The sequence below is a fragment of the Electrona antarctica genome, assembly GCF_951216825.1.
Source record: "Electrona antarctica genome assembly, chromosome: 7".
NCBI lineage: Eukaryota > Metazoa > Chordata > Actinopteri > Myctophiformes > Myctophidae > Electrona > Electrona antarctica.
In genome coordinates this window covers 30,141,865-30,166,863 of record NC_136812.1, presented here as the reverse complement: position 1 = coordinate 30,166,863, position 24,999 = coordinate 30,141,865, and the positions used below count along the sequence as shown (strand labels likewise).

Sequence of the window (24,999 nt, the reverse complement as noted above, 5' to 3'; positions counted from 1 at the left end):
ATGTTCGAAATAAGCCGAACACTCAACGCCGCTTTGTTAAGCAATGAGGTAAAGAAATCTGGATTTGTTCATTCTCTTCACCTCACCGGTGTCATGTCTGCTGCCAACCATTCTGTGTCATGTTTGTGCTATTGTACGGTATGTCTGCGGGTGTGTGTGCGTGTGTGCGTGTGTGCGCGCGCGCGTGTGTGTGTGCGTGTGTGCGCGCGTGTGTGTGTGTGTGCGTGTGCGTGTGCGTGTGCGTGTGCGTGTGTGTGTGTGTGTGTGTGTGTGTGTGTGTGTGTGTGTGTGTGTGTGTGTGTGTGTGTGTCCGCACATTTATGTATGCTCATAATAGCCAGTAGACAGAATGGCTGATTGAATGATAACAGCAGTGGTTTTAGTGCATCACCCTGGTGCAGTGGACGGCACGGACGCAAAAACAAATTAAGAAAATGGATTGCTATATACGCTTCTCACTCTCATCCTGGCTTGCAGTAACCAATGAAAGGCTAATAGGACCCAGGCTGTTCCAATGTGACATTCACTACTTTGTCCCCCCATATATTTGAACAAAAGCAACATAGCTATCAACGACAGGCTTGCTTGTGAAATTGCTTCACCCAGGGCTAAAATTGTATGTGTGCACCCATGTACACGTATGTGCAAGTTTGAGCGTGTGTGTGTATTTGTGTACGTACGTACGTGCGTGTTCACACAAGCATTTGTGTGAGAGCATAGTGTTCTGTAATCCCCTCTGCCTCCTCTTTCTTCCTCAACCCCCCCCCCCTTTCTGTCCTTTACCATTCTCTCTCTGTCCTTCCTACCTGCTGTTATCTGTTCTTCCACCGCTCTCTCCCTCCTCCTCCCTCTCCTCCTCCACCACTCCTCCTGTGTCTGTGTATGAGCCTGCGTGTTTGTGTGTTTGTTTGTGTGTATGTGTGTGTGTGTGTGTGTTTGTGTGTGTTCTGTGAGCAGCATCTCAGGATGATGGCGAGGTACGGGCAGCTCTCGGGACTAGCAGCCAGTGGCACAGGCTCCGTCCCTGAGACGCACTCGCCGCTATTTCCTAGGGATCTCCTGTCATCGTCGGCCCAGCTGGGCTACAGGTCACCCCTGGTAAGAGGATAGACAGACCAATATATATATATATATTTATATCTCCATTTCTTTAATCAACACACGGGCGAGCGTAACGAGAACAAGACCAAGGGATACATTGTGTGTGTTTAAGGAAGACAGAGACAGAGAGAGAGAGAGAGAGAGAGGCAGGAAGAGAACAAATCAATTGTGGGATCCTGACTGTATTCCCAGCGGATTGTATTAGTAAATATTTATGTTTTTATGTTTGTTCAATTATGGCCGCCTACTCTGTCTTTAGCCTCTGCCAGTCAGTTTGGTATCATGGGAATTGGTGTGTGTGTGTGTGTGTGTGTGTGTGTGTGTGTGTGTGTGTGTGTGTGTGTGTGTGTGTGTGTGTGTGTGTGTGTGTGTGTGTGTGTGTGTGTGTGTGTGTGTGTGTGTGTGTGTGTGTATGCATGCACGATTCACCCCATATGCGTGTGCGTGCATTTGTGTGTGCATGCATGTGCGACTGTGTGTGTGTGTGTGTGTGTGTGTGTGTGTGTGTGTGTGTGTGTGTGTGTGTGTGTGTGTGTGTGCGTGCGTGTGCGTGTGAGCAGTTGTTTGTGTAGACAATGTGTAGTTAGTTGTACTGTGTAGTTAGTCAGTGTCTGCAGTGTATGCATTAAGGTAGAGTGTTTGCACTCGTATTTTCCTCCTCCTGACATGGATTTTATTTCTCTGCTAAATTAATAAAAGGTGTTGCACATACTGCACATGTGAACGTTGAGGACAAATAGCTAGTACATATACGGAATAAAAAGACTGCTGTTCTCAATAAACTAAGGAGCTGTTGCAACACTTTCACTTTCATGTCAGTCCAACAACCGTGTGTATTTATTTAACGAAATGGATGGAATCATCTGTCAGGTGGAGTCAGCAGGGGAAGCAGGTACATATTGATAACTGGGATATTTTGCATTTGTCTCAACGTTACTCTGCAGTAAAGATGAATTCAAAGGGAAGCGAAGGCATTGCAATGGTCATGACGTGGAAACCCCTGTGCATTTTAGGCAAAGCGTTGTGAGAAAAATCCCTGAGTCGCTGCGTTAAAGCGTCATGAAGCTGTGGGTGTCTAATCTGCTGTAGGCGCTTCATTGGTTCGTTTGTCCTTCAAAACGTGTCTCAGATCCCCCACCCACAGCCTCTCAGGAGCCTTCATCCCACCTCAGTCATGCTGCTGACTGTACGTTATTAAATCCTCAGTGATAATTTAACTCTGAGAGTTTATATCCAAATGGACCCTCATGGGTCCCTTTGGATACATTTGTACACACGAGTTACAAATGAATAAATTGTCACTGAGGGCCTTTACTGTATGCTTTATGCAAATGCTCGAGGTAGGGGGTGTTGGGCTAAATCTGTGAAAACCTTTCACATTTTCATTTTCTTCATTTTCATATCCAGCTTTGAATTCTCACAAGAGTTCAAAGACGTCTGTCTGCCACCATGTTCTGTCTTGTGCGCCACGCAGAATGATATCTCATTGCAGAGGCCATTTTCCGACCGAGAATATTCTTATCTGCTTCTTGCCCGAAGCTGTCAGACTGCAAATCATTTGTTGAAACCGGTCCTAATAATTAACCGAGGTTATTATATGAATGTGAGATTGAGATTGTGACAAGGTATTTAGATTAATTTTTATCAGCGCTGTTGTTGACTGAATTACAGAATTGGATGATCTTACTTAAAATGGTCCAATCCATTCCAGTTTGTGCCATGCATAATCAAATTATAATAAATGTACTAACTGGCAAAGTACAGCATGTAAACGAAAAACAAATCCTGAGCAAAGGTTACATTGGGTTGCATAAATATGGTATATTACTGTTACTAAGACCTCCTCTAAATACGCCTTTATAATACAAGAAATGATGGTACGTAACATGTATTTTTGTTTAGTTGTTTTGCCCATTATGTAATTAATGTATGTGGCTGGTGATGAGGTGTGACCGTGTGTGTGTGTGTGTGTGTGTGTGCGTGCGTGCGTGCGTGCGTGCGTGCGTGCGTGCGTGCGTGCGTGCGTGCGTGCGTGCGTGCGTGCGTGCGTGTGTGTGTGTGTGTGTGAGCGCACGCACACGTGTGCGTGAGCGTTTGCGACGTGTGTGAGAGAGAAAGAGAGAATGTGAGTGCGTACACATGTGCCTGTCTCTGTGTGTGTGATTTCCCTGGTTAAAACAGAGACCATCGTTATGGTGATTAATGGTACCTTCATTAAGCACAGCAAGATCATTTGCATACATTAGATAAATGTGCTGGAAGATTCTGGTGATTTTGGCTTGTAAAGCCTTGAAAGGCTTGTTGATATCGAAAGAAAAAATAAGACTGCCATGCTTCTGTGACTGTATCCAAATCTGTGAACGCTGAATCTGTGAATCTCCAGCTAAAATATATCATTAATAATAGGCTAAACAAGGATCTACAGTTAATGCACTTAGGTGTAACGCTCAACTGAAATAAATCACGTCTTTTAAGAGACAACATGTTATTGTGAATGATGGACCATGCACTGCATGAATAAATACCTATATAACGTTTTCATCCTTCATCACAAGCCAAGTTTACAGTTTACGCTCTCTGAGCGTTGAGTAGTTTTGCGTATATAGTATGTTTGCAAATGTACATAAATGTATATGCACGACGTGCATACCTGCATACTGTGTGTGTGTGTGTGTGTGTGTGTGTGTGTGTGTGTGTGTGTGTGCGCGCGTGCGTGTGTGTGCATGCGTGCGTGTGTGCGTCACCGTGTACCGTGTGCTTTTAGGCGTATATTTGTGGTTTTGTTATGTGTGTGTTCTTGTATTATTTTGAATATCTTGCTGTGTATGTTAGATGGATAAAAGTGTGCTTAAAAGGTACTTTTAAAACAAATCTTTGATATGTACTGATCTCCATCAGAAGCTAGAGCAAGGCAGAGCGGTACAGAGTGCACAAAGCCTGTGACTTGGAAGCAAACTGATGTTGCTTTGTTCAAAATGAGCATCTGCAGTGTCAGGGCAGTTTTGTCAGAGGAGGATGGCGAGATCTTAGCCGTACCATCTCAGATAGGGAGTGGGTGGGATTTTAAAGAACATGCAAGGCAGACGAATCGCAAATGACTTCCTAATTCTGTCACTGAGATGTAATTTTTCCAAGCCCATATCTTAGAACCTGCAGTGCGCCTGCCGTGCTGCAGAGCTGAATGCTGTTCATTTCTAGAGAATTTCCACTGATTACCTACTGCCGGCAGCTGCTGCTCTGTATGTGCATGACACTGGGTTTTGTTTTGGCAACTCCAGTGTCTTTTTCAACATTTTTCTTTCTTTTTTTCCCTCCTATTTTTAAATGTTTCCCTTCAAACTCATCCCAGGGGGTTCACCAGTCACCATCAGCCTGCGATGAAAAGAGTGGGTATCTGGCAAATGTATGTAGCTGTATGGAAAGCCAGGAGACAGTTAGGGGTCATCTCTATTTCACAACAATGATTAGCTCCTTCCATCTGCCGCTCGCAGCATTTCCCCCTTCCTTGATTATACTGTTGTGTATAAGTAGGAAATTGGACCATTTATGCACCATGTATGCCGCCGCCACGGCACAAACAGGTGCAGCACACTTAACAATAATACAGAAGGAAAAACAGAGTCACAGTGGGAGAAAAGAAGATGGAGAGTGTAGAAAATAATTACAAATTAGTTACTCTAATCCTGACGTCCCTATTTTGGGGGATATTTTAAAAGATAATAATTTCAAAATGTACAAAAACAAATGTCCCCCATCAAAAATATGTACAAGCTCACAACACATCGCAATGTGACTCGTTGGGAACTTGTAGATTGGCTCTTCGATATTTGTTGTACATGATGTATGGCTTAGCTAACTTTCAACAAAATCATCAGCTCAAAGAAACAAAGTAAAACAAACAACACGGTTGTCTAAACCCTACCACATCATTCATTGTGTCAGTTGTCACTGTTAACTCATATCAACTTTTAGGGTGATTTTGCATTCATTTTCAGAGTTTCTATCATCAGTGTCTTATGCAGTTTGTTCTCTCCTTGGCTATTAGGGCACAGCACATAATTTAGATTAAATTATTTACTGTAGCTTTTATGCTATTTGTCCATTTAAACCTATTGCATCTGAAACTGGAAGGGGCGCAGTTATATTTGTTGAAAGAAAAATGTGTTATTATATACCTATAGGCATTATTATTGTGTGTGTGTGTGCGTGTGTGTGTGTGTGTGTGTGTGTGTGTGTGTGTGTGTGTGTGTGTGTGTGTGCGTGCGTGTGTGCGTGCGCCGTGCTGGATATGAGCACATGTGGTGTGTCAGTTACAGGGGGCAAAGAAAGGCTGAGGGATACTGCAAGGATGGCCTGAGGGCTTCAGATTTGTTGGAAAAGCTATACGGCCACTCGGCCAGTGTGTGTGTGTGTGTGTGTGTGTGTGTGTGTGTGTGTGTGTGTGTGTGTGTGTGTGTGTGTGTGTGTGTGTGTGTGTGTGTGTGTGTGTGTGTGTGTGTGTGTGTGTGTGTGTGTGTGTGTGTGTGTGTGTGTGTGTGTGTGTGTGTGTGTGTGTGTGTGTGTGTGTGTGTGTGTGTGTGTGTGTTGGACTACCAGTGCTGCAGGGAGGGCCTAGTGATCAGCAGCTGAGCCGGTGCCCCGCTGGGAGCCGTCACTGTTGAGTGGAGCAGGTGTCTGCAAACACACGCGCGCACACACACACACACACACACACACACACACACACACACACGAGCGCACACATGCATGCACGTTCAGACAAACACACAAAACAACAAACTTGCTGTCTGTCTCAGTTTTGCAGCATGCGATGAGTCCTTTTTTATCACATAACAACCCTATAATTTACGCTGTCTACAGCAGGGGTTCTCAACCACTGGTACCAGTACCACTGGTGGCACTTGAGCCCCCCTCTTATACACAGAGGAGTCGCCCAAAAAAGAAGAAAAAAGACAAAAGTGGAATGAAATATTTATATTACTACGGGTAGTTCTTCTGACCAAGCAATTGGTTGAAATAGGCTATCCAGCCGTGCTGAAATGAGCACGACAGCACACCTAGCCGTTAATAGGAGATTTGAGAACCGATTAATCACATTAGAAATATCATCAGTTGTGCTGATTAGTGATTAGACAGAGTTTTGTCAGAGCAGCAGCGTTATTGGCTTAGGAATGGAACAAAAAGGACAGGTATACGCTCCTGTATTTTAACAGTTATTATGGTGGTACTTGGAGAGCCAAATGTTTTCGGAGGTGGTACTTCATTATAAATAGGTTGGGAACCAATGTTCTACACTACAGGATGCATTTCGGTGTGGGTTTCAAAATTACCATTTTCTTTATCATTAGTTATGTTTTATAACGGTTAATGGCCCATATACTGCGATAGAAAGATGGGTGTGGAAGAGATCCATACATGTTTTTTTCTTAATAAAGTCTGTTCCTAGTGTTCTTATGTAAAGCGCTTTGGGTATTTAGAAAAGCGCTATATAAATCCGAGCTATTATTGTTATTATTATTATTATAAATGATATTCTGTCCTTTGAAGACCCAGCTACAGCCAACACAAACACCCACACCCAGCTAAAGGTCATGTTTGATCACCTTGACCTGGAAGTAATGACCTGTAATTTCATCCGTATAACAGAGGGAGCAGGGCAGCAGAACTCGCAGCTTCAGCGTTTCCCCCGACACGCTAACTGTGAAGCGTCTGATTTATACGTAGTTGCGTGCCGCTGTCACACACAGAAAATAGCCGATCCACAAGCTCACAACTCTTTTCATTGCATTGCACTCTTTTCGGTGCGCGATACTCACGTGCAACTATTCTAGTCTGGTCACCCACTGAATGCGTTGTTGTGACACACAGTCTTACATTACATTAGAGAAGTGCATGGCTGTGTAAATAAGTGTTTTATTATTATTATTATTATTATTATATAACGCATATTAATATATGCATTGTTGGAGGATTTATGGCCACCTCATGACTCTACCTCTGTTTCACCACAAGGTAAAGTTCATAAGGTTGAATAAACAAACATTATCTTTCCACCTGCAGTTCTTCTTTAAGTCCAACTTCAAATCCCTGTGAGCAGCTAGTTTTTTCTTAACAGAGACAGCTAGTAAATTAATTACAAAGATACATTTATTTTCTTTCATCAAGACTGCATTATTTGCAGGGATTTCTTGTCTTTTGGGAGCCATTTTAAAAGCAGGAGTAATTAGGCTACAGCATGTCTGACACTGGTGATGGGAAATGATATTTGAATCATGGTGAGCTTATATGATGACAAGGAACACTATTTCTCCCCCACTCAGAAGTGATAGTTTCTACGCTGATGCCTTTTTATTGATTCACTAATTGCTGGGGTGGGGTGGGGGGGGGGGGGGGGGGGGGGTAAAGTGTCTGCTGCTGCCACGAATAAATAATATGTGGTTGACATATATTATCACCAAGGAGTGGCCAGTGAAGTTGCAGGCAGCTGTAGCTATAGCCATTAGCAGCACCAAAGAGATATAAGGAATAGACAGACCCTGCATGGATAAAATATGCTGCTTAAGTGTTTTTAAATATCTGCCAAACTTGGGGTCCAATAGCTTTTTCCAACAGTACCGTATATTGATTAGTCAGAAAGGAGGTTGTTCACATAATAAGCCCTACTACTACATCAAGCTAAGAAAGGCTACAGTAGGAAATTGCTATACAGTTATTATTATACAGCTATACAATCTAGCTGTATAATAATCAGGTCTGGAGTTACAGTGCTTGCTCAGGATTTTGCCAGTGGTGCTGCCAACAGCGAACAGCTCTCCATGTAACCCTGAATAAGATGCAGCAATGGTATCACCCAGTAGCGATCCAGTCCCATTAATAATGAATATATTCTAACAGCAGCATTTAGTTTTGAATGTTTAACCATGGAGTCTGCCGTGAGCTGAGGCATTTGTGACAAATGTTTTAAATTAATGAAAAATGAATGAATTAATGATTAGAGGTGCTGAAATATATCAGCGGAATGTAATTATTTTTAGTGGTATATATGTTCTCATCTCCCATATCGCCACATTACATTTACCTATCAAGGCTTGCATATGGGGGCGGCAGTGGCTCAAGAGGTAGAGCGGCCACTTGGGAAACATAAGGTTCCCCGTTCGAACCTGGGCTCCCCCAGAGTTGGTGTTGAAGTGTCCCATATGAGCAAGACACTGAACCCCAATGCTCCCAAATGAGCAGGTTGGTGCCTTGCATGAATGGTTTCCTCCACCGTCGGTGTGTGAAATGTGAATGTGTGGGTGAATGTGAAGTATACATTGAAAAGCGCTATATAAATGCATTTATACAGTGTGTATTTTGCCTGCTTTCAATTCGTTTTCCAATGTACTTAATCAACCGTGGTAGTATTGGTCCAATGGGTCTGAATAGGGTAGAAGTAAAACTGTCCTCATTATGAAATTAGTAATATTAGCCATGATGAAATAAATAAATAATAATGTTTCGTCAAACAATGAAATGGCTTGATGATGCAAGTTACATAAAATAAATTATCAAGCATGTACGCATTTAAACTGAAAAGCAGCAGAGTTATTGTTTTTTTGTGATCTACTCGCTTTTACTCGGTTTTTGTCAAGCATAAGAAAGAGCAGTTAAGCATGAAGTGACATTTGGAGAAGTGGATTTGCGCAGTGTGGGCATGTTTCAGTCCACAGCGCTGTGGGCATGTTTCAGTCCACAGCGCTGTGGGCATGTTTCAGTCCACAGCGCTGTGGGCATGTTTCAGTCCACAGCGCTGTGGGCATGTTTCAGTCCACAGTGCTGTGGGCATGTTTCAGTCCACAGCGCTGTGGGCATGTTTCAGTCCACAGCGCTGTGGGCATGTTTCAGTCCACAGCGATGTGGGCATGTTTCAGTCCACAGCGCTGTGGGCATGTTTCAGTCCACAGCGCTGTGGGCATGTTTCAGTCCACAGCGATGTGGGCATGTTTCAGTCCACAGCGCTGTGGGCAATGTTTCAGTCCACAGCGCTGTGGGCATGTTTCAGTCCACAGCGCTGTGGGCATGTTTCAGTCCACAGCGCTGTGGGCATGTTTCAGTCCACAGCGCTGTGGGCATTTTTCAGTCCACAGCGCTGTGGGCATGTTTCAGTCCACAGCGCTGTGGGCATGTTTCAGTCCACAGCGCTGTGGGCATGTTTCAGTCCACAGCGCTGTGGGCATGTTTCAGTCCACAGCGCTGTGGGCATGTTTCAGTCCACAGCGGTGTCTGTGGGGCAGCAGCCCTGTGAAGAATCCTGCATGTGCTTCATTCAAAAAAGAACATTCTTTCCCAACAAAACAGAAAAAGCCTTCTTTGACCATTTAGGCATATTCTGAGAGAGTTAGAACTATATTATTTTCCATCTTGGCAGAAATCAGGTGGTGTTATTACACAGATTTATTGAGGGCATCAAGGAGATGCTCTTCTGGAGTGCTACAGCGCCTGAGCCAAGAAACAATCCCCATGAAAGACAGAAAGGCCAGGGCAATAAGCAACGGTCGAGAGAATCTCCTCTCCCATGAGCAGCCGTGTGTGTGTGTGTGTGTGTGTGTGTGTGTGTGTGTGTGTGTGTGTGTGTGTGTGTGTGTGTGTGTGTCCATGCGTGTTTGCCTGTGTGTGCGTGTGTATGTGTGTGGTGGGGGTGTCGTGATTAAAGCCTCCACCAGATGGACCACGGTGGTCACCCTGCGAGCATGGTTGTTCCCCGACAGGGATCAAACGTAAAACAGGCCGCCACCTCTACCGCCCCACAGCCCCAAAACCCACCCACTGCACTCCATGACCGAAGGACCCACCACACTGCAATATGCCCACTGCTTAATCTCACAAAGAGATCAGAGAATTCAGTATAAAACATTAACGATTACCCACTTTATGGGACTCGGATTGTATATTTTAAGCATAATATTAATTACTCTTAATTAAATTCACTGGTTCCGGTTCAATGTATCTGTATCTACAATCATGTAATTGTAATTATTGTAACAGTTACTATTGTAACAGATAACATTGAAAAACAAAACAGAATCCCATGATCATTATACGTACAGAAGCAGATACAGGCTGAGGTGTTGAATGTCATCCCAAACTGTGGACCCCTCTGCTGTCCAAATGGACTCTAATCCACCACAGTCCTGTTGAGAATACATGCTCTGTGCCAATATTCCTGCCAGGCCCAACAGCCAATGCATAGCTAAGCCTCTCTGGGCACTCCTGCAATCTTCCTTTCATTTCTGGCTTCAGCCTGGGACCAACTACTCTCATTTCTCACCCATGAGTATGAATTAAGAGCAAAATGGCTGCCGTGTGAATTTGTCAATACGTGTGTTTGGTTCCTTAAAATTATGTGCATCTTTATAATTCTGTTTACTACAACTTTAACTAAAATATAAAGATTCTGCCTAATGTTTTCCTTGAGATCAGATGGTTGAGACAACAAAACAAAAACGGGAAGAAATATACTACTGTATTTTATTTGTTTTACTACTCATTGTCTTTTTTTTTCTTCTTTTTTTTTAAACCAGCAATTCAAGATACAAGAATCTTGAATGTTGCTGAACTTTCCACCCATATGCTAAACTGTTCATCTTTACTTATATCATTTTGATTTAGTTTAGTAGCCTGAGCGAGCTCTCACTTCCTATTTCACAGTTAGAGACAGATAATCTGGCCTCAGCTTTCAGACAGCTCCTGTCACATCTTTGCTGTCTGCAGCACTATATCCACAGCAAACAGCTTCCAGTTGTTATGGAAAGGCATGCATGCTGTGACACATGCAGAGCCGCCGTGTTCCAGGATCAACATGAAGAATTCATGTCTGTACCGAAAGGGTTGTCTTCTGAGAGAAGGGACTAACATGGGGCTGAAATGACCGTGGATGCCTTTTGGCATAAAGAGAAGTAACACTGCTAGATTTCAGCAGAATACTTTATTTAATACATTTTAACAGCTGTTTCATTGATGTTTTTTATACCAAAATGCCTCAAATTACCCTGAATGTGTACAGCATATTTTACCACTGGCAGTACTAATGGGAATATCTCTGAATCTACCAATATTTGTTCTTCCAAGGTTTGCTCGTTATAGTATCTCAGCATTACAGTATTATTGAAAACATTCCCAAAGGTCTATTGAATGCAAACTACAGCCTCTCTTCCTGGATACAGTAGCATGGTGTTAATGGCTGTCTGGTGTCTGGGAGACAGTAAGTGATGTGGGGTTCGTCCCTGGCCAGGAAGACATGAGAGTCACAGGCTCTGACACCCATTTGTTGATTGTTACCGACGGAGGCAGGGTGGACACCTGCCAGGGGAGAGGTGATCATCAATCTGAGTAGCGCAGCTCGATGAGGCTGCTGCCAGAACTTCAATACAGAAACTAAATGGATCCTTCAAGGACAAAATCAAACGGAGTCCCAAGTAAGCACTTGCATGCTGAGGAGAGTCTGGGCCGAGTCAGCCGATTAAATGTATTAGGTTCTTATGAGTAAGATGGTGCTGTAAGAACAGCCCTGCCTGACAAGGGTTGTATTGTTCCTTTTACCTTTGTCATGCTGTTCTTATTTGTTTTTATACTACTTGTAAAACAATACAGTGCACAACTATAATTCAATTCAGAATTTCAGACCATTTTATCTTCTTGATTGTTTCAATTTTGATTAGAGCGTTTGCAAGCAAGGGAACCAGTTTCACTACGAAACACAAGATGATGTTTGACGTCTTCTTTTCCATAATCAAGGAATTTTCTGGGCACTCTCTCAGGTGACACCTTGGCTGGTATCTTCACTTCTCCGCTTTTAAATAGAAACCTTATTATGCAGAGTGAAACATGAGACAGGTGTTAAGATGTCGTGTCTGACAGTTAACAAGACTCAAACTGAGACCGACCACAATTATCACTCCATCTGTGCACTGCATATTCAAACGTGTTATACACTGCACAATATTGTTTGCCTGCTCATTCTTGACTTTTCTGTTACTGCTATAATAACACATGTACCACTGTAACATTGTGTGTGATGACTATTCACAATGTGTAGTCATTGCTGCCTACACATATTCAGTACATGGTGTATAACTCCTATGACTTTAAAGTATAGCCTACCGTATCCTTGTTTAGATCAAACACAAAACGCTATACAGTAAATCTTTTTTAGGGAGTGGCATGAATAGATCTTAGTGAGTTTGTGTGTGTGCATCTGTTATTGTGCAACAAGACTTTTTAATCGAAGGGAAAAGCAAGCAGAATGAGTAAAACAGCAGCAACCAAAAAAGACAGAAGGTATTAACAGCAGAGATCTTTAAAATCAAGTCAGTCAGTAGCCTTTGAAGAAATCTGATAATTTGCATCAACAGAAAATAAATAAATAAATGAATCAACTCCGCAGCGTGCAGTTAATCCGCGAGGGGCAGTGAGTGCAGGTTTGGTGTGGAGATGCAGGGAGGGGTGGAGGGTTAGAAGGAGTTCATGACAATTAGCCAGCTCTCTACTCTGTGTATTAGCAGGCTCTAAGCACAGGCTGAAGCAGACTGCTGGGGCCTGGCCGTTTAAGCCTTGGCTCTACGGCCATCACAGTGTCAGACCAAAAGGCATTTCAGGAGCTGAAATGTGTGTGTGTGTGTGTGTGTGTGTGTGTGTGTGTGTGTGTGTGTGTGTGTGTGTGTGTGTGTGTGTGTGTGTGTGTGTGTGTGTGTGTGTGTGTGTGTTTGCGTGCGTGCGTGCGTGCGTGCGTGCGTGCGTGCGTGCGTGCGTGCGTGCGTGCGTGCGTGCGTGCGTGCGTGCATGCGTGCGTGCATTCATGTGTGTAAGACCATGCGCCCATACTCTGTGTGTGTGCGTACGTGCGTGCGTGCGCGCGTGTGTGTGAGCCAGAGCCAATCAATGAGATGGGGTTTCACATTGCTGACTGTATGGCTGGCAGTCCTGGGTTTCAGCCACAAAAGCTTTTTAACTTTCAAAACTGAAGACCAGTGAAGAAATATACTGTATCATTTATCCACTGAAAAAATGCATCAGTCATCAACAAAAAAGCCAAATGTATTCACGCCCATACAGTTTCATTTCCAAGCAATGTCATACAAAACGGCAATGAAATTTATCAAGTCAATCGAGAAGCAGAACTTTCTAAGTTATTACTAAGCTTCTGTCAGATAACTCACGAATAGAAGCGCCCACCGGTGGTGCTGGGGTGGCGGTGGGAGCAAACAGCTCATAACGATTAACGACAACCAGGAACGGAACAGAAGGAATGCAGGAAGATTAAAGTACCCCGCCCAAATGGTCAGCTGATTGCCACGACAGCATATGACATGTGGGCCTTGCATAGCACTGAATGGAATGAGCCCCTCGAGTAAATCTGCCAGAACTAACTCTGCAAGCTACATGTATCATAAAACACTGAGTGTTTAACTCTGAGTGGGCCCGTTTGGTTAAATTTTGCTCACTGTCAGAGTTGAATCAGCACTGATGATTTAACAGTTTACTATAATACCATATATATATATATATACATTACAATACCAGTTTACTATAATACCTTAACACCCCCTTAGCGTTTTTTGTTCTTTACTGATTTTCTATTTTTTAAATAGACATTTTTAAAAGTTAAATGTACTCACCCAACCCATAGACAAACATAATTGCACATTGTGACATGCAGTACTGCACTGTGAACAGGTACATTTACTGTTTTAATTTAAAGAATGGAGTGCCGTGATTTTTTTCCACATTAGTATTATTATATAAGGAGGAAGATTATTTTCAAAAAAGTGTACAGTATTTGTTAAAATGTGGACACTCCCACCAGTTCATTAAGTATGCCTGGTTTGCCTGGTGGGTGGTGATGGGTGGTGATCCACCTGAACTGAAGCCGCACCCACAGCTGTTGTTGTATGATAAACGGGGAGGTGGATATTGTGATGTCACCATATCACTGTTTTTTTCATTGGCACGTTTGACTCAAGGTTTCAGTCTCCAGGAGGAAACCCTAAGTACAAAGGGAAGACATCATTGCACATAACAACCACACCAAGGGGTCTAATGTAGTACTGTCACCTCATAAACACAAAAAAGACAAAAATCACGGCACTCCATCTTTAAATATGAAAGAGCGTACGAATCGACCTACAAGCATCCATATTTAGCTGTGTAGTCTACACAGTATAGAGAACACCCTGTAATCTCTAACCACATCCAGGCTGTACAGCATCTAGTCAAACAACTCCTTCCATCTTTCCATACATTTTAATGAAATGTCTCTTATTAGTACATGACCACACAACAGTTCACACACACACACACACACGCGCACGCACGCACGCACGCACGCACGCACGCACGCACGCACACACGCACGCACGCACACACACACACACACACACACACACACACACACACACACACACACACACGAAATTCATTGCCTTCATAGTTGGAGTGTTGTTTTCTATTTTAACATGAACCATAGTCCTATGAAACAATTTAGCTAAATCACTCACTGGAGTGTAGAGTTCATGGGTGTGCAACACATTTCACAAGTAACACATTGCATATAGCATTACATACATACGTGAAGAACAAACTAATATAATAGTATTAGAGTTAATTGTCAAGTAATGCATTACTTTAAAACAAACTCTGTTATCATTTGTAATGCTTCTCACAAATTCATGCACACTAATGACAATGCAGTTTGTTTACAATTTGCAATTTTGACTTTTATTAATGTTTCCTCTACACCGATGCTGCAGCTTCTGAGTGGTTTGTGTATCATCATGACATTGCATTTTAGGCTGCAAAACATAAGGCTACCTATAACATTATTATGGTTTCTCTATTCAATTTAGCCTACCCTTCTGTTTAATATTAAACAGGGCCTTGTTCTATGCTTCAATTGAGAATGTTCTGTGAAGGAATGCAAACGTAATATAGCACATTACTTGTCACAAACAGTTATTTTGTAACGTAATTATTATTTTTCATTACAGAAGTAATATCTGTAATGTATTACATTGTGAAAGTAACTCCCCCAACACTGCAAATAAAAAGTTATTTGGATTATTTTATAGAGATAGAAAGCAACCTCTGTTTTCTCACTTCACTGTCCTCCAGGAGACTGGGAAACGTTTGTTTTATCTCTCCTTTTCACAGCTTCTCCTTCTGTCATCACATCAATAGTTAAGTTCCTGGCATTTAACGAAACCAGCACTATATACCTTATGATTCATTCATCCTCATTGTCCTCATTTCCCATTATTTAAAGCGTGGTTGGGAGGGGATACAGGAGGCAGTGAGGTGGAGAATGGTTTCTCTGGGCTTCAACCCAGAGGTTTTGTGAAACTCAAAGGTCAGTGCAGAATAAAAGAGTAATGGGGAAGTGAGCGTGTGTAGAAGATGGTACTATTCAGCTTCAACACACCGAGGGCCAGTGTAAGGGAAATCAGCAAAGACGCACTACTATTTTGAAGCCATTCTCTTTGTGTTTTCTGCATGTTTTTATTCTGCACTTACTTCCACGCCCCATTATATACAAATTAATACAATATAATTCAGATATTCAGACAAAGCCCCAGCTTAATTCACATCCAGACTGCAAGGACAAGCAAATTCTATTCTGTCCCAAACAATAGCAAACCCTGTTCAACACATCATCTCCTGTGTGTTCGTGAGTGTATGTGCATGCATTTCCCTTGTGTTGTGTGTGTGTGCATGTGTGTGTGTGTGTGTGTTTGTGTGTGTGTGTGTGTGTGTGTGTGTGTGTGTGTGTGTGTGTGTGTGTGTGTGTGCACGCGTGTGTGTGTGTGTGTGTGTGTGTGTGTGTGTGTGTGTGTGTGTGTGTGTGTGTGTGTGTGTGCGCACGCACGTGTGTGTGACTGTGTGTGTGTATGGTGAGTGCGTGTGTCCATGCGTGTCCACGCGCGTGAATCCTGCTCAGGCCTGCCTAATTGAGTGCAGAGCGAAGATTCATTAATATGTCAGGCACACACACAGCCTTACACCGGCATGCTGTCACTATGCTAGCTCGCTGTACTCTTCCAACAGACAGGTGGAGAGGGCAGAGGTGAAGTGGAGAGGTTGTATGCTATAAGCATGATTTATACTTTGCCGTACGGCGGTTTCACACACCGAAAATAGCTCACAATGAGCTTGTAGATCGGCTATTTTCGGCATGCAAATGGTCTAATATTGGGTTTTTTCATTTGCAAAGGAAGAGTGAAATGTAGGCTATTTATTTTAAAATAAAACAAATGTAAAGAACTGTGATGAAAATAACATGGAATAAACAAAAACAATAGCAGTATAAATAAGCAAATCTGTAATAAAATGTTAGTGATTTAAACTATCACTATGATAGGAACATCCCTCATTGGGGATTATAATCGCAGAATAGCGATTATAAACCTTAAATTTGTTCTTATCCTGTGTTATATTTGTGTGTGTGTGTGTGTGTGTGTGCGCAAACAGAACTGAACAGAGTGAGCATTAGGTTTAGTGTGTGTGGTAAATGGTAAATAGTGCATTTATATCGCGCCTTTATCCAAGGCGCTGTACAGAGATTGTGCATTACATTCACCCATTTACACACCAATGCCGGAGGAAACCATGCAAGGCACCAAGCCTTGCCGAGCCCGGGTTCGAACTGGGAACCTTGCGGTTGTCATCCGGTCACTCTACCCCTTATCCACTGCTGTGTGTGTGTGTGTGTGTGTGTGTGTGTGTGTGTGTGTGTGTGTGTGTGTGTGTGTGTGTGTGTGTGTGTGTGTGTGTGTGTGTGTGTGTGTGTGTGTGTGTGTGTGTGTGTGTGTGTGTGTGTGTGTGTGTGTGTGTGTGTGTGCATTGCCTATTATGTCAGTGTATGTGCATGTGTTAGTGAGAAGGGTTTTGGCGTTGGACTGCTGGCTGCCAGGTAACAGGAGTTACAGGATGCAATGGCTCCCTCTTCTTGTCTGTTATGATAGAGTAACAGACCACCTGGAGAAAATGAGCTTCCCTTTTTTAGGTTGTAAATATAGGGCTATAGGCTATTAGGTGTGTTTTTGTCAAGGATGAGGGAGGACAATTTATGGGTATGATACCGGTATGTGGTTGAAGGGTCAGACTGCGAGAGGCTATATAGTACCACCAAATTGCAGAAAGAAAGAAAGAAAGAAAGAAAGAAAGAAAGAAAGAAAGAAAACGTAACCATTTCTGCAACGTTGTAGATAAATGAATGTGTGAATGATTAATTTATCTGCATGATAATCAGGTGTGGTGATGTCAGACTCGTCTCAGACAGAATGATTCTCACACTCGCATGCTGTGCAGATTTAAATGTGTGCATGTCTACGTCCGAGTCCGACAGCGACATAGTGATATGTCATATGTGTGTCTGTATAGTACTTTCTTAGAGTTATATAACCTTATAACTGTGAGGTTCCTGGTTGCTGGTGCACCTTTAATAACATATTCTCCTGAATCCCCTCCGTTCTTTCCTCCGTGGACCACATCAACACACAGTGGCCGCCTCGCCTCGCCTCCCTCCGCCACTCTGTCTCCTCCGTGAGCACACCGCCCCATCCCCGCCTCCCGCAGCCAATAAGAGCTCGGCTATTCCATATAAGTCTTCTCACGGAAGCGGGGTGCACCGTGCTCGCTCTCTGTCCTTTTCGTTTCTTGTGATTTTTATCCCATTTCGGTAGTTAGTTTTGTTATTTTTTTTCTGAGCGCCCGTGTCTGTATGCGCATTCCACCGAGATAGATAGATAGATTATATTATAGATCTGCTCCTTCTTCTTCTCCCACGGCTCCGCTGTCCTTGCGAGACTCACCACATCGGTTCATTCAATTCCACTATTATCTCCAACACCACGCGACTATAGGCTGTATACCTGTCCATCGGAACCACGCATCTCTCTGCCAGACACACGTTCCACCACCCTTCCTATCACCACCAGCTCGAAACGAGAATGGTCATGGTGAGTCTGAACTCTGAAGCATAGGGAATATTTATTTTTGCTCTGTGTTGTTTTCATTTTTATATTCATTTATACCCACCGAATGCTAGTCTCATCTATCTATCGCCACACCGCATGCAGCACGCAGACAGGTAGCTCGTTGAGCATCCTTCTGCCTCAGTCAGACTCAGTAGGGTTTCTTTAGCCTAGAAGAAGGGCAGTAGCCTGCACTTGTTTTCTTATTTCAATCGATTTGTAAAAACAAAGAAAATGCACAGCTGTGTAGTTAGTATACAGAGCAGGCTACACCTGCCTGCGCAGCTGTGCGACTTTAATGTGTGCATGCGCGTTTGTACTTGTAGCACCAGCTCCTGAGTGGACATCCATCCAAGTATAGTTGAGCCGTTGTCAGCAGAGGAAAACATTCAACTCACTCTTGTCTTCAGATACAGCAGTAGGCCTGATGTAGTGTGCTTTTTTACTTTGATAAATGTAAATGATTTATATGGATATTTGAAAGAGGCATAATAATAATAATAATAATGGTAATAATAATAATAATAATAATAGAGTGTGTGTGTGTGTGTGTGTGTGTGTGTGTGTGTGTGTGTGTGTGTGTGTGTGTGTGTGCGCGCACGTGCGTTGGTGCGTGTGCACATGGCGGGCATGCGTGAGTGAGTGAGTATAATGAGTGAGTGAGTGAGTGAGTGAGTTAGACAGACAGACAGACAGACAGACAGACAGACAGACAGACAGACAGACAGACAGACAGACAGACAGACAGACAGACAGACAGAGAAAGAGCAGCATGAGAGATGGCAAGAGAAAGAAAAAGCTAAAAAGTGAGGGGAGGGGGGTAATCTGTATACACAGTGTTGTAAATGTACAGGGGATTTTAACATGCACCCAGTAATAGCTAATTTATATACATAGTGCTGCGCAGGCATCCTATTACCATAGTGCCTGAGGCTGCAATCATTCTCCTAGTGCTCTGCTCTGCACTGCTCTGCACTGCTCTGCCCAGCGCACTCAAGCAGAGACCTCAGCAGCGATTGATTGCTTTGCTGGGATTCAGAAAGCCTTTTCTCTGCCAAGCCGGGCTGGGGCTGGCGTGTGCCGATGAGGGCTAACAGCCAGCCAGATATTGAAGGTGTTAACACTGAGGGAGGGGCAGGAGAGTCTGTGGGCCAACAGGCAGGCTGTTTAGCCAATCATGCACTCTGACAAAAAGTGGTGGGTGGGGTGGGGGGCGGTCTCTGACCTTCCAGCTGAGGAGGCGACTGGGCGGGTGGCTGTGGGGAGGAGAGAGGGAGGGCTAGAGAAGGGAGGGAGCATCACTGCAGCCCAACACACTCCCCACTCCAAGCGCACCATTCTCCTCTCAGCGTCTATGGAAGAAGGCGATGCCTGCTCTCTACGCCACTAGCACCTTGCTGTCTACTCGCTGCTAAAACTCAGACACAAACACCGGGGAAGCCACAGAGACAAAGAGACCGAAAATAATAAACAGAAAGCTCTGGAGGAGAGTAAGAGAGAGAGAGAGAATAGGGGATTGTTTCTTGTTTTTATTTTTTCACCCAGGCGTTGCTGTTGTGTGTGTGTGTGTGTGTGTGTGTGTGTGTGTGTGTGTGTGTGTAGAGAGAAAGAGAGAGAGAGAGAGAGAGAGAGAGAGAGAGAGAGAGAGAGAGAGAGACACAACGGCTGGCGGCTCCCAAATGGAGTGGAATGGGTTTAAGATGGTAAGGATGAAGGCTGCAGGCAGCCTGTCACTATACTCCACTCTACATTGTTAGCCTCGCTTTTAATTTATACAGCCAGCAGTATACACAGCATTAGATCAGTCATAGTAGTATTAATTCTCTATTCCTTTCTCTTCTAGTCTACTATATTCTATTCTGGTACTTTGTTTAATAGTTGCACTCTGTGATGCCAGAGTTCCTGGGCATTATGTTGATATAGCTATATGCATGGGCAGAGTAGAGAGGGCTAGCGTGGCCATGGCTAGTGGGCAGAACCAGAGAGGGAGAGCAGGATGGAGCCAGAAACCATGCTAATGGGAGAGGTGTAGCTCTAGCGTTAGAGGTAAGGAGCGATAGGGGGAGGCAGAAAACGTGGGGAAGGGAATGAGGGAGGGTGGGAGGTAATCGGTGAACAGCTCCCATTTTATGGTAATGACGTGGGTGTAGGAATCACCTCCTTTCTTGCCTTTGCACCAGTCTTGTACTCACCTGTATATGTAGTGGGACAAGGCAACATTGTTGATGCTGAATGTGCTGTGAACAGGAGAGACATTGGACTTTTGGCTTCATTGATATTCATGTATGCAAAGTGCGGCATATTACTCATATGAGTAGACGTTATTTGTCACGCTGTTTTGTGTACACACAGCGCCAGTGTGTGTTTGTGTACATGCTGGTGCCAGAGCCAGAGTAGGTGTGCTTGCTCTATGCGCATGCTCGAATGTTAATGCTGTGCCTGTGTCATCTCAAAACCTCAAGCTGAGCCTCTGTGTGTGTGTGTGTGTGTGTGTGCGTGCGTGCGTGCGTGCGTGCGTGCGTGCGTGCGTGCGCATGCACGTGTGTGTGAAATGAGAGAGATTATTGTAAGCTGGCACAGACTTCCTTCAACTTTGCGTTCATCCACACAGCCTTCCATCTAGTCATCTATGCCTCCATAACAGCTGCCAAGATACAAGGCTGCTGACTAAAAAACAACTCACAACCACAATATTTATTCTCTGCTGTCCAGCCATAAGACGGAGGCTCTTTCCCCAAACCTCTACTCATACATTTCACACACTACCTAGTACTGCTTGGGATTTAACCACCAGTATTAAAACCACAGTTGTGCATTCTAGCACAACCCCATATGTGTTCAAAATGGTTCTCTTCCCATCATAAGTGACTCACTGTGCGTGAGTCACTTATATTAGCATCAACAATGGTGGCGTCATCATTCTCATTTGTCAGCAAGTAAATGTTTGATTGTTTGCATGATGGCTTCTGTCCCTCACATGCAATCAAAATGCTAATTGAAAAGAAGGCAATTCCCTAGCTTGCCGACAGGGCTGGCGGCGGCACTGTAGCTATCACCCAGTCTCCCTGGACACTCAGGGCTTGCAGCCTAGTGTTGCGTAGATACAGGGGCTTGGCAGAGACTGCATCCAAATAGCCTGTGAGTTTGTATGTGTGCGTGAATGCATATATTTGAAGTGGGATAGGGAGACATAGATACAGATAGAGAATGATAAATAATAAGACTGGAGATGGTGTGACAGAAGGGCAGAAAGAGAAGGATTACAAAGGGACTGTAAAGCAAAAGAAAGAGAGAGAGTATATTGAGTATACTAATAGGGCCAATATTAGATGTGAGTGTGATCCACACCTCTGCGGCCTCCTATGGTGAGATGCTGGTGGGGGTCCTGGGCTCTGGGACTGGCCATCATATTTATAACACTACACACACACATGTGTACACCCACACATAATAATATAAACTACACATACAGTACACACTGTGCCATATAGTTACCCTTAGGCAGAATACCATGCTTTCCTGTCAAGCTTCCACTGTCAAGCTCCAAGGTTACACATCAATGCTTAAACAGAGTGGGATGTGAAGAATTCATTAAGCAGAATGCACAGACTCTGCAGTTGTTGCTTCATTATGTACTTGTAAACTCAAAAGATGATATAAATTGTATAGCAACAGCAAGCGCTTGCGGTGTAGTCGGTGTGTTATGCTATGCTATGCTATGCTATGCTATGCTATGCTATGCTATGCTATGCTATGTTATGTTATGTTATGTTATGTTATGTTATGTTATGTTATGTTATGTTATGTAACGTTATGTTATGTTGTGCTGTGCTGTGCTGTGCTGTGTTGTGTTGTGTTGTGTTGTGTTGTGTTGTGTTGTGGTATGTTGTTATGTTATGTTATGTTATGTTATGTTATGTTATGTTATGTTATGTTATGTTGTGTTGTGTTGTGTTGTGTTGTGTTGTGTTGTGCTGTGTTGTGTTGTGTTGTGTTGTGTTGTGTTGTGTTGTGTTGCGGTGTGTGTGTGGTGTGTGGGGGGAGGGGGGGTGCAGTAGTTTGCATCAGCCTATGTAATGGTGGGGGGCAGTGTGACTGACGTGTGTCTAGATATGGAGTGACATGGCTAACTAGAGCCTGATTAAACGGCAGACAAATGAAGAGAGGGACTGAACAGAGGGGGATGATGACACAGACAGAGGGACAGAATAATTATTGTCTTTGGTCTTTCCTATACAACCTTAATGTAAGGCGTACATGAGACAGGCTGAGGCGTACCCGTATGTTTGTACACCCCAGACAGCAAAAAGGGGCATTTAATTTTCAATCTGCTTTGCTGACACTGGCCAGAAGTGCTAGGTCTTTTATATTAGCATGAAAGGGGAATTTATGCTTTAACTACTGTATCTCCACTGCCAACCAGATTCATCAATGTAATACAGTACGACAGTTTCAAGGGTGGTAATAAATAATGATTACAATGATACACAATGGGCACTCCCATGAAAGTAATTTGTTTTCTATTCATTTGTTTTCTATTCATTCCATTTATTTGACAGTTTTTCTGCTGTGACAGAACCCCTTTTGGTGTTGTAACCCTTCTGGACAGGAACCCCAAAAGGGGTTCTGTACAGTATGTACAGTATTCAAAAATAAAAAAATAAAAAAGTATGCTGCTATATAAATATTTGAAGTTTTTTAGAAAACTTAGGTCAGGATTTAGAAGGCGTTCTTAGAATCGGCCTCAGTCCAAAATGGGTTAACTGCCAGAACAAGCAAGTACGCCTTGCTGTACCTTGCTGTTCAATGGTGCTGTTCTTCCATTATAGTAACATTAAGGTTAATTTGTTAACATTGAAAGGTTCATTTTGAGCAGCACGATTACATTCAAATTCAATGCAAAGAAGCGACTTGGTGCGACGAGCAGCGTGAACGGAGAAATGCGGACAAAGCGTTCCATCGCCTAAGTATCTTTGCTCCAGCTGGAAAAGCTCAACTTTTAAGGCGACGTTGGTTATAGTTTGCTAGTTAGCTTATTACAAAATGATCTCCCTTGTGGTCAATTTGGCTTGAAGTTGTGATTTTTTGCACAGTGCTTTGCTGGAATTACTGTACTCTAATATGTCCTATATGATTGTGTACAAGGCGTGTTCTATAGTGGATGTGTGCCATCTAAACGGCAGATGAGTGAAGTGCCTTTGGCACTCTAGTGGTGTGTGATTTGTGTATAATCACAGTGGTGCAAACATTGATGTTGCTGATGTTTGTGTTGACATGCATAGGTTGCCCACTGGATTTCCAGCCGTGCAGTCCTAGCACATCCACAGTAATTATCTACAGATATTGCGGAAATGTCAAGTTGCTGTTGTTGTGTTTGTGTCCGACTGTGTGTCTGCTTGCATGTTGTTATGGGCTATAGTGCATGCGTGCGTGCGTGCGTGCATGCGTGCGTGCGTGCGTGTGTGCCCTCTTGGTAGCTTATGAATGGTTGGCTTGACTCGAGATGAGACACAGAGACAGTTGCCAGTTAGATAATTAGATGTTTACTGTGTTAGGCCCACAGACTATAATGAGGTTCAGTACTGGATTCCTGGTTAAATTAGCAGGTGATAATATAGAAGCCAGAGAAATGAGCTCAAGACTATTTTCGTCGATTATTGCACCTCATCAAGATCTCTTCCACTTGGGGCTGTCTCCCCACTGCGGAGCACAATAGTCTACTGTATGTCACAGTGTATATAATATAATATATATAGTAGACTACAATTGCACTTCACAATTAACTACAAACTAAAACATTTTATTAAGCAATCATTGGTTGAGTTTAACATAAAATCTATTTAATGTGATGATGACATGAAATTAAAATACATACTGAACATTTAGCACAAAACAAAAATGATAACATCATTGATCTGACTATGTATTGGTTTAATGCGGACAAAGCATAATGTGTTGTTAGCAATTAAACAGCAAGCAATGTGAGTATAATGCCATTGCCTTATTTTCTTTTAACATGTATTCTGTTCAATATTTTGGCGGGATGCACTGACAATACAATATTTTGTAGGTTTTAAATGTCTTCTCCAATTTCCTTTAAATAAAAGCTGAATGCAAGTGGTTAATGAGCCAAAAGCCTGTTTGAGTAAGAAGGCTCTGTAACAGTCTCTGCCCCAATTAACATGCCGTGGTTTTTAAATATTCCTTTTGTGTGAGCCTTAAACACACATGAAGATTCACAAAACGGTCACGTTGAAAATTTAATAGGCTTCCACAGTGATTTCCTTCATTTATTTAAAATGTTGCCCCCCCCCCCCCCTTTAGAAAGCTAGAAATCTGGTGAGGGGAGTAGGATTCAGAAATACTAGACCTAATTCCTTGGCAACAGCTCAGATTGCCATGCACAGACAGACTTGTAGTCAGCTGGGGACTGTTAGCTTCTCAACCCGCTAGCAAACACAGGCCCAAGCTCTTGTTGTGCCTCGCTGCTTTTCAGAATAAATATCCCGATGGAAAATACAGTGGGAGGAAAGAGATATTCATGTGCATAACTCTTTGTTCCATCAAAGATGCACAAGGATTGAGGAACACTGTTCTTATCTACTTCTGCTGCTCTCTCTCTCTCTCTCTCTCTCTCTCTCTCTCTCTAACCTCCCTCTGTCTGTCTGTCTGTCTGTCTGTCTGTCTGTCTGTCTGTCTGTCTGTCTGTCTGTCTGTCTGTCTGTCTGTCTGTCTGTCTGTCTGTCTGTCTGTCTGTCTGTCTGTCTGTCTGTCTGTCTGTCTGTCTGTCTGTCTGTCTGTGTGTCTCTCTCTCTCTCTCTCTCTCTCTCTCTCTCTCTCTCTCTTACCCACTTCTCCCCCCTCTCCTTCCCCCTCTCCTTCCCTCTCTTCCTCT

At 43.3% G+C, this 24,999-nt stretch overlaps 1 protein-coding gene across 8 annotated transcripts in view; it reads left to right on the top strand.

Annotated features, from left to right (window-relative positions):
- elavl4 (ELAV like neuron-specific RNA binding protein 4) overlaps positions 1–24,999 on the top strand; it is a gene marked incomplete at its 5' end in the record, with an annotated part of 95,343 nt that continues 70,344 nt past the window's right edge. For 2 of the 8 annotated variants that reach the window (XM_079505220.1, XM_079505219.1), the window contains 2 exons: positions 1–48; positions 958–1,098. In XM_079505220.1, the coding sequence (XP_079361346.1) occupies positions 1–48; positions 958–1,098 (189 nt within the window). Of the gene's footprint in view, positions 49–954; positions 1,099–19,759; positions 19,808–24,999 lie in introns of those variants that run through there. The other 6 variants (XM_079505222.1, XM_079505221.1, XM_079505223.1 and 3 more) reach the window with 4 other exon arrangements.